Raw genomic sequence first — 12,339 nt, 5'->3', positions numbered from 1 at the left:
AAAACTGCCCGCATCCCGATCTGTGAACAATGAAAACTGCCCGCATCCCGATCTGTGAACAATGACAACTGCCTGCATCCCGGCTCTGTGAACAATGAAAACTGCCCACCTGGAAACAAGGGGGGAAGAGGAAGGAGTCACAGCTGCCTCCGCAGGCAGGGGTGTCAGGACCCTCCATGTGCACGGAGCACCCTCTAAGGTCAGGAAGGGGCGGTGGTGGCAAGCCCAGGGGCCAGCTGAGACACCGACCCCACGCTCGCCCCCGGCCCTCCGCCAAGCGTGGCTGAATCTCCTTCTGCGAGCCACCGCATCTGAGGGTCCCTGACCCCATCCTCACAGGATGTTGCTGTTCCACTGGTGTCGGTCCTGAGGTGCAGTCCAGCCCCTTCTCAAACCGCCACAAGAAAAAATCCACTCACCTTAAGTTTCCAGGGTTTTTATACCAACCAACCAACCAGACCCAGTGCCACCAAGCTTCCTGGTGAGCCCCTGCGTGTCCGAGCAGAGCTGGGTTCCATGGGGTTTCATACCTTCACAGGACGGAGGGCCAGAGCATGGAACACGCAAAGCCTCATCATCACTCAGGTTCACCAGCCCCCTCGGACCTTCCCTCTCTCCCCAGCCTTCCTGGAAGTAACCCCCATCTTCCTGACCACCAGGCTCCGAGGTGCACCTCCCACCCCAGGTAGGCTTGTTAAAACCAAAACCAAACCAAACACACTGCAGTCGAGTTGGACCTGACTCATAGCGACCCCTCCTTGGGTTTCCGAGGCGGTATCACTACGGACTATTACTAAAGGTGCGCGGTAATGTACCAGTGTTTCTTTGCTATTCATAAGATTTTCCCTGGCCAATTCTTTGAGAAGTGGATGGCCTCTTCCTTCTACCTAGTCTGTCCCAGTCTATAAGCTGGGCTGTTACCTGTGCACCAGGTGCATCTCACTGGGTTTTAAACACCAGAGGCTCAGCCTCAAAACTCACGTCTACGTGTCACCACAGTAGGACAAACCGACAGACAAGTTTGTCTTGCTGTTGGAGACCTCTCGTATCACCCCCAACTGGGTCCCTGTGGCTGACCGTACCTCTGTCTGGCTTCCTGGCTTTTAATCCCCTTTCTCCTGCTCTTCCCACTGGCTACTTCGGGCGTCCCTGAGTTGTCTCTCCTCACCTGTAACCCTGGGGCTGACCGCTCTTCTGTCTGGGTTCCTGGCTTTTTGTCCGCTTTCTTCTGCTCTTTCTTTGAGTTGTGGTGCTGGCGAAGAATGCTGAAAGTACCATGGACTGCTAAAAGAACTAACAGATCTGTCCTGGAGGAAGTGCAGCCAGAATGCTCCTTGGAAGCAAGAATGGCCAGACTTCATCTCACCTATTTTGGTCATGTTGTAAGAAGGGACCATTCCCTGGAGAAGGATGTCATGCTTGGTAGGGTGGAGGGTCGACGAAAGAGGGGGAGGCCTTCAACGAGATGGATTGACACGGTGGCTGCAATGATGGGCTCAAGTACAACAGGGATTGTGGGGCTGGCGCAGGATCGGGCAGTGTTTGGTTTTGCTGTGCATGGGGTTGCTATGAGTCGGAAATGACACGACGGCACTTAACAACAACAACAACATCACTATGGAAGTAGATTGCCCAACCTTCCTTCCAAGGAGTGGCTGGTGGGTTTGAACCGCCAGCCTTCTGGTTAGCAGTCAAATGCCTTAGGTACCACACCACCAGGCTTGTTAGGAATCCCTTATTTGTCATGTTGCAGGCCTTTCTTGAAGCGGACTTGGGTGAATACGCAGTCCCTCCACATTCCTCAGGCACCTCTGAACTGGCCCCAACTTGGCCCTACCCCCAACACAAGACCAGATGGTGATGGTCCTTCTATGGTCTCTCTTGCAATGCCCGGTGCGTCTGGTGCAGTCATGTGTCTGGAGTGCTCCGTATGGGATGACTGGCTGACGACTCACAATGTGTAGTGTCTCTGTGTCCCCATCCCCATCTCTGCCTTCCTGCAGCCCCTGGGGAAGGCACTTTGCTGGTTGGCCAGCAGACACCACCACCAGTGCCACAGGTTCCAGCAGGCCTGTCTCAGAGCTGTCAGTCACAAACCACCCTTCAACCTCATATGTGCCACCTACCTGGGCTGAAATTCAGTGTCCTGACAGGAAACAGAGTAACTACCTCAGGACTGAGCAAAGAATGGGAAGACAATGTTTGTGGGATGTTGCTCACTGTCCTGGGTACCTCAGAAGACCCCAGTGAATGTGAGCTATCACTAGTCCTGTCGGACACTTGTGCAAAGCACTATGCTTGGGGTGCAGTAACAGGAACAAATGAGACAGTCCACTGTGTTAGTGTAAGCCTGTCGTACAGTCACCCATTTGGTACGTGTGCACGCAACCACACACACACACACGCATACACGAGTATCTGTGTCTGACGGTAAGTCCACTGCTCGACTGTCAGCATGTCCTACAGACATCTATCCAGCATGTGTGTACACACACACGCACGCGTGACTGATGATGTTCAGTCCACCACCTGACCATCAGCTTGTCCTACAGACAGACATCTATCCAGCACGTGCACGCACACATGCACACACACGAGCAACTGACTGATGACGTTCAGTCCACTGCTCAACCGTCAGCTTGTCCTACAGACATCTATCCAGCACGTGTGTAGACACACACACACACACACACACACACGAGTGACTGACTGATGACGTTCAGTCCACTGCTCGACCGTCAGCTTGCCACACAGACATCCATCCAGCACACACAGAGGGTTCTGAATGGCTGACTTCAGAAGCACATCGTCAGGCTTTCTGTTAAGTGAACTTGAACCTCCAGCCTTTTGGTTCGGAGCCAAGCATATGTGAACTGCTTGTACCAACAAGGGGTTATGTGTATGAATCGGTCATCTGAAACCCAGCACCTTAGTGCAGAAGGGATGCTGTCATTTAAGATACCATTTGACGAACCCTCTGGCAGAAGAGTTATTTTCTCCGGAAGGTCATTTCCCCGTGGAACCTACCCGTCCCCATGGCAAGCTTGACACCAGGTTCAACACTTCCATAGCACTGTGGGCCTCCTCGCAGCACAAAGTGGGGTACAGCAACATAGCTAGCTGTGTACTTCTAACTATCACAAGTTTGTAAGTTCCACAAGGGTCGTGGATCGAAATGCTCAGGTCCCCAAAAAGATATGCTGAAGTCCTAACCTCTGGGGCCTGTGAAGGTCATGTGAGCTGGTTTGGAAACAGGTTCTCTGAAGATGTCACCAGCTCACCTGAGGTCATATGGAGGAGGGTGGGTCCAACCCCATCTCTGATAGTTAAGGTTATGAGTCAATTTGGTTGGGCCTGGTTTTGAGTGACTGGGCCGACTGCCCAATCTTCCTTCCAAAGGTTGGCAGTCTACTTCCGTAGTGATATTGCCTCGGAAACCCAAGGAGGGGTTGCATTCATTTTTTGTTAGGGCAACTGGAATGTAGTTATTCCCCATGGTGAGACTGGTAATCAATTCCATGGTAGAATTCACCGGAGCAGCTGAGTAGTTAGGGATGTGGTCTGCTTCCAGAACATAAGAAGAAGTGTAGAGAAAGGTCTGGCACTCTGAACTCAGACTTCCAGCCTCCAAAACTGTAAGAGAATAAACTCTTGTTTAGGAAAACCACCCACTTGTGGTATTTTCTGCTAGAGTGGCATTAGGTAACCAAAACACCATCTGAGTGGTGTCCTCAGGAAAGAGGAGAAGAGCCACAGAGGCAGGGGGCACAGTGGGAAGATGGGGCAGGGACGGAGTGATGCTGCAGCTGCAAGCCAAGGACCCTGGGCTACCAGGAGCCGGCGAACAAGGAGGGACCCTCCCCTGGAGCCTCCCTAGAGGGAGCGTGACCCAGCCAACACCTTGAATTTGGACTTTTAGCCTCCAGAACTTGAGACAATATGTTTCAGTTGGTGGTACTTTCTTAGGGCAGCCCTAGGAAACTACTATAATGAAGGCCAGGTTCCATTCTATCAAGTTCACTGCTACACCACATGTCTACCATGAAGTAGGTGCACAGTAGTTTGCTGTTGACTAAATGAATGAATATCTTAAAAGCTGCTTTTAACCTTTTTATGATGCTCTGGACAAAACTGAAGATGGAAACCCCTGCCCTTCCCCAAACTGAAGCCAAAGCAAAGGTGCTGAAGGCCAAGAAGGCAGTGCTGGGAGGCGTCCACACCCACAAAAGAGAGAAGATCCACACATCACCCACCTTCTGGCAGTCCCAGACACGAAGGCAGTGCAAATATCCTTGAAGAGCCCCAGGAGAAACGAGCTTGACCACCGTGCCATCACCAAGTTCCTCCTGACTCGAGTTAGCCCGGAACAAGATCAAAGATAACAACACACACTTGAGTTCACTGTGGACATCAAGGCCAAGAAGTCCCAGATCCAACAGGCTGTGAAGAAGCTCTGTGACACTGATGTGGCCAAGGTCAACACCTGATCAGGCCTGACGGACAGAAGGTGTATGGCCGGCTGGCTCCTGACTATGATGCTCTAGGTGCAGCCAACAAAACTGGAATCATCTTAGCTAGGTCAAACTGACCAATTCTAAGTATAATCCTTGCACCACACACACACAAAGCTGGTTTTAACATTTACTGCTTTAATTTGCCCTACTTCTGGGTAAAAAATAAAACAATTGTATTCTAAGGGTTTAACTTCACTCAGTTGTTTGGCTCTATTGCCCCAGAATTACTGCAACTATGGATTCAGTAAGCTTTTATGGGACAGCCCTTGTGTCAGGCCACCACCAGAACCACTATTCAGAACCCCCATTATTCAGGACACCCACACAGGAACGTGTGCATTGATGTCCACTACAGCACTATTCACAAGAACTAAATGGTGGAAGCAATCCAAGTGTCCATCGACTGGCGAACAAACAAACATGGCACACACATACAATGGAATACTCCTGAGCTGTAAGAAGCAATGAAGTTCTGGTACATGCTATGACATGGATGACCTTGGAGACATTAAGTGATAGAAGCTAGTCACAAAGGTCACACGTGTGACTCTGTTCACAGGAAGTCCAGAACAGGGAACTCCATGAGGCAGAAAGTACATACGTGGTTGCTTAGAACTGAGGGGGCGGGGCAGGGAGTGTATGAGCTCCTAGGTGCTGCTGTAACAAACACCACAAAGGGATGGGTTTAAGAGGCAGAAGTCCAACTTCAGCGTGCCAGCTCGAGAAGAAGGCTTTCTCTCTGTTGGCTCTGGGTGAAGGTCCCTATTTTCTTTCAACATCTGTGGGCCTGACGTCCCTTGCAGGTCTCCACGTGTCTTGGCATCAATCTGCCCCTGGGTCTAAGAGGTTCTAAGTGCAAGGACCCCGGGTTCAAAGGACGTGCTCCACTCCTGGCTCTCGTTTCTTGGTGGTAGTCAGGTCCCTCCTCTGCTCACTTCTTTCCACTTTGATCTCTTGTAAGATAAAAGGTGATGCCGGCCACACCCGGGGCAACTTCCTTTCATTAGATGAGGCCTATAACCTGAGTAAGGGCATTGCATCCCATTTTAATCTGCTTACAACTCAGTAGCTGATCCCATCAGACCTCATCATGGGGAATGATGACACCATTACATAACTGCCTAACCACTGACAGTCATGGCCCAGCCAAGTGGATACATATTTTGGGGGACACAGTCCAATCATGAGAGGAAGTCATAGCTAAAGCAGAGTTTCTTACTGAGAGGATGAAAGTGTCCCCAACTGACTGATGGGTGCACATACTGTGAACAGGCCGGAAGCCAGTGAGTCACACACTCTGAATGGAAGATTTGTATGGTATGGGAATTCTCTCTCCATAAGACCATTTTTAAAAAACAAAAAACACTATTCCAATGGGAAAGGAAGCTGTTTTCTAGTAAAGAAACCAGAGGTGCCAGGTTCTGACTCCTCTCATCCGCTGGCAGCCCCATCCACGGTCCCCACACAGGGAGGGCCACCACGCCCCTGATGTGTGGAGTCGACGAATGCCATGCTGTTATGAGGTATCTGTTCTGCTGAGCAGCAAGACATCCACCAGCGTTTCTCGACCCTACATGGAAATACCAGAAGGAAAAATCCTCTCTGCTTGTCATCCTGTCTAAAACCCAATGAGAAACCTGACCCGATAGCCCACTTCTTCCATCATCGAACAGCATCTTCCTCCACTCCCACTTCTCCAACACAACTTCCGCGGATTACATTATTTCAAGGTAACTCTTGCTCTAACCCTCAAATCAATCAAGCCTGTTCGCCCTGTGAAGATTACATACTCTGTGAAGATCAAACAGCTTTTAGACATGTACTTCACAGGTTCCTTGGGGACATCAGGGTGACTGAGACAGGCTCATAGTGGCAGGTATGGCCGCTAAGCTCACCTGACTGTTACATGGATGACAGCTGTGGGCTGGTGCCCTAAAAAGATGGGAATTCTGGGACTGCTAACAGCACAGTGCGACTTGGCAGCCACATAACGAACAAGGCATCATATCCTCACAGAGTTCTGGAATTCTTGTAAGAAAGCCCCAAAGAAAGGCTGAGCCTCCACGCCGCCCAAACAACCCACTGAAAAGTTGACAGTTTGGTCAACTTAGTTATCTGGTTTCATAAAGACCAAAACGCTGTCACACTCTCAAAGTAAACTCAAATACAAAACCTGCACTTGGTTAAAATTTTGGATAGGTAGATCCCCGTGGACTCAAGGACGCTGCGTACGCGAAAAAATGATGACTTTCTTGCTCAGTGCTGTCCTGAGGGCCCCACTGCCGGTCCTTCTCCACACGCCCTGAGACCCACGCAGCCGAGGTCACCGGCAGGAAGAACCTCATGTTCAGAACTGGAGGATTCCTCATCTTCCAGTTTGGGGCTGAGGGTGGAAGTCCCTGCACTGTTTCCTGGGGCTCTGGAGGAGTGAAGGAGGGGAGAAACACGGGAAGAAAGAAGACAGAGAAGAAAGCAGGGGGGCGGGGGCGAGAGGGGAAGGAGAAAAGGGGGGATGGGGAGGGAAGGCGAGGAGAGAACGACCAGAGAAAGGAGAGAGCATCTCCTCAAGCTGAGGGCCCGAGCCACTGCTCAGCTTCTGTCAGCTTCTGAGGAGGCCGTGAGAGGAAGTGGGCTCGTCTCCGAGGAGGCCATGTCATCCTAACCCTTGGAAGTCTGTGTCCTATCATGGCTTTCCCATGCCGCGGCTTCGCCCCCTGCCTCGGAGAGAGCACGTCTGCCAAGCTTGGCCTGAGACTTCTTTTTGAGACAGGCCCACGATCAAGAGCACACTTGGTTCTTGTGACAGTTGAACACGAGCTTCCCGCCCTTACCAGCTGCACTGTCCGAGTCTCTGTGAAACAAACAGAAAATCCAAAGGCCAAATCCTGAGAACAGCTGATGCAGCCACACCCACACTGGCCAAGAAAAACGTCCGCATGTGGATGGAAACAGAGTAACGCCAGCGGGTTTCAAAGAACGCGTTGGATGACTGAGGAGGGCAGGGGTGGCTGGGAGAGCAAGGCAGTAACTCCACCAGTCAGTCTGCCTACCTGGCAAGGACACAGGTCAAGGGCTCCACCATCCCAGACCCAGCCTGGGCCCCTGGGAGAGCGGGGCTTCTCTGCAGAAACAGTCAGAGGGGCACAGAAGGGCCGCTGTTGGAAAACCTGACAGGGCAGACAAGCCACGAGAGCGCTCAGGGCCTGGGCTTGGACACTGGACTGGGAGTGGGACTGGAACTAGAAGCTTGCTCAGAACACCAAAGAAGAAGGACGCCTCCCAATTCTTACAAACCTTGCTCGACACTGAGGCCCAAGCCTACAAACATAAGGAAAGCAGAGTGCAGACCAGGCCCATTCGTGGAATACCGACACAAAACACTTAAATAAAATGTTAGCAAACTGAATTCAGCGTACCGTGAAAGGACAGTAATCCATGACCCAAAACGTCAGGGTGGGTTCATATGAATCAGAACCAGGGGGCTGAAGTTCCAAGTCCTGGTGACCCACGTGCATCAGAGGGCTGTGCTCACGGGGTCCCCAGGGGCTGGCTTCCAGGAGCAGTTCTCCAGGCCTTGCCTATGAGGAGCTGCTGGGTGGACTTGGCCCTCCACCCTCCTGGTTAGCAGCCAGTAAAGGTGGAGCGAGGCGAGGCTGTTCGACACGCTCCTGAAAGGATCAGCCGGGACAGTCGGGGAGGGGAAAGAACCAGCAGGTACGAAGGCAAAAGAAGACGGCAGAAGGTGATTTTTCACAGACAGTATGATTACCCATGTAGGGAACGCAGGCGGACCCACGGACAGACCACTGGGGACAGCAGGAAGCTGCCTCACGGGGACGTAAAACAATCTACACCGACGTTCACAGCAGCGCTACTCACAACAGCCAACGGGCGGGAGCAGCGGAAATGCCCGTCAGCTGCTGGACGGACAAACGGAACATGGTCTGCACACGCGGGGGACAGCCCTCAGCCATGAGAGGAATGAAGTCCTCATGCACGCGGCAGGGATGACCCGGAAACATCATGCCGAGAGAAAGACGCGCGTCACAAAAGGACAAGTGTACGGTCTCACGTATTTGACACAGTATCTGCCACAGGTAATTCACAGAGACAGAAAGACATGTGGTTCCCAGGGACTCTGTGTGTGGGGGGTGCTGCTTGACGGGGCGTGTTTCTGCTGGGGGCGAAGCAGTTGTGGAGACGGGGTGATGCTCCCACCACGTGTGAATGCACAACGAATTCATGAAGTCTGCACTTAAGAGTGGCTAACTGGCCGATTTGGGTTTTTATATATTAGACATGTATTTTTTAACCACAATAAACCAACCAGCCAACCCAGAACTAAAGGATCTGCTGGTGACTAAGGTGGGGGAATGTGGGAAAGAGGGATCCGTGGCTTTCAGATGAAGTAACGAACTGGAGGGCAGTGCCAGCTGAGGAGGCAAACACCTTGGGAGGAGACGCTAGTACCAGCCTGGATTGAGAATTTAGGTTGGCACACGTTAGGGCCGGACTATTAGGGCCCTAAGCAGGAGGGGCCCACGCCAGCTTGAAGCTGGGAAAGGACGCGGTGCTGCAGAAGCGAACGTGGGAACCATGAACGTGTGAGTGACACAGAGCCGTGGCACTGGAGACCATTTAAGGAGTGCAGACGGAGGACAGGACACGGCCTCCCCTGGTCTAGGGTGAGGACGGGTCATTCGGACTGTGGAGGGAGAAGAGACAGCAATGCGAGAGCAGGCAGGAAGCGGGGCAACAGGGACGGGGCGTTCCAGAAGCCGAGGGAAGAGGGCGCTGTGGACGGAGCCCTCAACAGCTGTTCCTTAAATACCGGGAGAGGCCAAGTGAAGAGCGACTCAAGGATTAAACGAGAACCTTGGGGGGCAGGGAGTTCACGCAGCGGGGAAGGACCGACTCAGCAAGGGGGGCGAGAATCGCTGCAGGACCTGAAGAAGGCCATCAGGTCACTAAACCGTGTGTGCAAACTGTCGAACTGCTGGCGTTGTGCCGCCCAGGTTCTAACACCAACAACACAGATAAACGATAAACTACAAAATGCGATTCAACAAGTGGTCAGGTAAGAGGAAGAGGTGGAGATGGCTGAGGGCCTTGGGCAAAAGCAGCTACAGGCCCATGGCCAAGGTCAAGAGGAGGGGTCAAGAAACACAGGAGGAAGGACGGCACAGTGGTGAGCAGAGACTGCTCCCAGAGCCGCTGGAAAGCTGGCTGCTGATTAGCGGGTATCAAACCTATTAGCATGGGACAGAGAGGAACCAGAAACTGTTTCAAAGCATAAAAGAAACTGTCTGCAAAGCAGAGACTGTGTTTGGAAGCACTGACACGCTTTACTGTAACAGGTAAGATCTTCCCGGTGGGGAAGGCAGAGATGAGGATTCCGAGGGCTCCAGAGGTCAAGTAACTTGCTCAAGGTCACATCCTAGAAAGTGCAGGGCCAGGGGTCCAACGCAGGCGGTGTGCTTCCAGAGCCCAGCCCAAGGAAAAGCACAAGAGGAAGGGCCCAGAAAGATCCAACGCACCAAGTGATAAACCAAAACCCAAACCCACTGCTGACGAGTCGGGTCCAACTCACTGAGCCCCTATAGGGCAGAGGAGAACTGCCCCACAGGGTTTCCAAGGCTGTCAATCTTTACGGAAGCATACTATCCCATCTTTCTCTCACAAAGCTGCTGGTTGATTTGAACTGTCAACCTTTTGCTTAGCAACCCAGTGCTTAATCACTGTGCCTTGAGGGCTCCTCCATGCAATAAACCAAAAACGAGAAAGCCCACTGCTGTAAAGTTGATTCTGACTCACAGTGACCCCCACTGGGTTTCCAAGGCAGTGAATCTTTAGGGAAGTAGATCGCCCCAACTTCCTTCTGAGGAGCAACTGGTGAATTTGAACTGCCACCCTTCTGGCTAGTAATCAAACGTCTTAGGCACTGAGCCACCAGAGCTCCGTGCAACAGTGGAGGTCTTAATAGCAGACTGCATGTGGCTTAGCACAGATTCAGAGCCTGCCAACATTAACTCTTGGTTACTGCTCAGATTACAAGTGCTCAGTCCCTGGGTGCCACAAATGATTAGGCACTTGGAGGCTGCCTGAAAGGTCCCAACCTTTGGGGTTCAAGTCCATACAGAGGCCCTCTGAAGAAAGGCCTGGCAATCGACTTCTGAGTAATCAGACTCAAAACGCTGCGGACACAGCTCTTCTCTGACAAGTGTGAACGGGAGTGGACTCAATGGCAACCGGTCTGTGTTTCTGATTTTATCCAAAGGCCGCTTTTCAAAAGTGAATACTCCTTTGTAGGTGGTCTGAGGACAACCACAAACACACACGTCCCGTTTCCAGGTCCAATCCACAAACCCTATGCTAGGCATGAGCAGGGGCTGCCATCTTTAAGAGCACCATTGCAACAGAACCAGCGGTCACATCACAGTGGCTGCCTGCCCGTCACCTACCTCTGGTCGGCACTGGCCCTCGGCCTCCCATTCCAGAGTCTTCTGTTCACCGAGGGTGGGGGTGGCGAGGAGGGCAGGGGTGGGGGCAGGCACGGGGGCAGTGGGGGAAGACTTCTCTTTTCTCTCCAGACGCTGACACCTGGCTGCCCAGCCGTGTCCCCGTCTCCCTCGTGTTTGAACGTTCTCCGGGGCTTTGGCAGGGGGTTGATGAAGGGCCTCAGGGGGGACCCCTCATATCCTCCATACACACTATCCAGGCTCTGGTCCCAGGGTCCGGCAGGCTCAGGTGTGGGCTCCTGGCCCCCCAGGTCCAGAAGCCTGCGGCCAGGCTCACGGCCAGCGGTGCGGCCCTCCAGAGGGCTGGGTCCATCATCCGCCTTATCGGGCAGGCAGTGCGGTGAGTAGCAGGTCCCGGGGAGCTGGGGATCCAACCCCGCTGAACCGTCCTTCAAGGCCTGCTCCAGCCGCCTGACCTGCCTCAGTACTGAAAGGCTGTCCTTCTCGGGGTGCTGCGTGCCATAGCCCCCACCTGGCCGGGTGACGTCTGGCCTCCGGGCCACCTGCTGTCCCCCGGGTCTCACTGGTCCTTCACTCTTCGCATCCGGCTGGGCGCCAGGCTTGGCCTCCGGGACCCACGTCCTCAAACCATCACTGCCTCTCCTCCTCTCTGGCACACAGGACGCCACGTCAGCCTCAGGTCCATCTGCTCTCCTGCCCGAGGCCGGGGTGGGCAGCTCCCTTTTCCCCTCCCACTCTGATATCTTGTCCCTGATGTTGAGAGATGTGTGCCGGACCCGGCTGATGGCAGTGGGGCGGGAGTTTGGGGTGCCCCGAAGCGGTTTCTCCCCGGCCCTGCTGGCATCCCCTGCCGGGACCTCATGGGCTGGGCTGTGGAGGACCACTGCTGGGCTGAGCATTCTGCCCCAGGCAGTCCACTCGCCACGCTGGCGACACCCTGGGGGGCTTCACAGGGGGGTCCTTCTCAGAACGTCGTCTGCTCAGTCTCCAGGAAGGGACAGGGGGCCTCAGGGCTCCCCGAGAAGAGCTCCCACTGCAGGACCTCAGCTGCTGCCTTTGGGGGTCTTCCCCAGCCCCTGGACCTTCCGCCTTGACCCTAAACGAAAAAAACAAACAGCAGTGAGGGGAGCTGCCTATGGTTCTCGTCTCAAGCTGGTCCCGGGAGCTGCCGGAACTTACATGGAACTTACTACAAACATCATATGCCAGTTGCTCAAGTACTGAAACCATCACTTAAACGTCCCTTGACATTTTTGTGGGGAGACAGCAGGATAGCAGGAAAACAGGCCGGGTTCTACAGTCCAACAGACCTGGGTTTCAGTCCCCAGCCAACCCCCGACAGCTGT

General features: G+C 53.3%; 1 protein-coding gene across 1 annotated transcript in view; it reads right to left on the bottom strand.

Annotated features, from left to right (window-relative positions):
- The window catches only part of DENND2A (DENN domain containing 2A), a 48,896-nt gene extending 37,004 nt beyond the window's left edge, over nt 1-11,892 (bottom strand). The window contains 1 exon segment of the mRNA XM_007952784.1: nt 10,976-11,892. Coding sequence (XP_007950975.1) covers nt 10,976-11,892 — 917 coding nt within the window.
- Nucleotides 11,893-12,339: the final 447 nt, after the last annotated feature.

This window comes from Orycteropus afer, unplaced genomic scaffold, assembly GCF_000298275.1.
Source record: "Orycteropus afer afer isolate SDZICR_OR568_19922 unplaced genomic scaffold, OryAfe1.0 scaffold00358, whole genome shotgun sequence".
NCBI lineage: Eukaryota > Metazoa > Chordata > Mammalia > Tubulidentata > Orycteropodidae > Orycteropus > Orycteropus afer.
The sequence above is the reverse complement of the archived record's forward strand: the minus strand, read 5'-3'. Positions and strand labels throughout refer to the sequence as shown.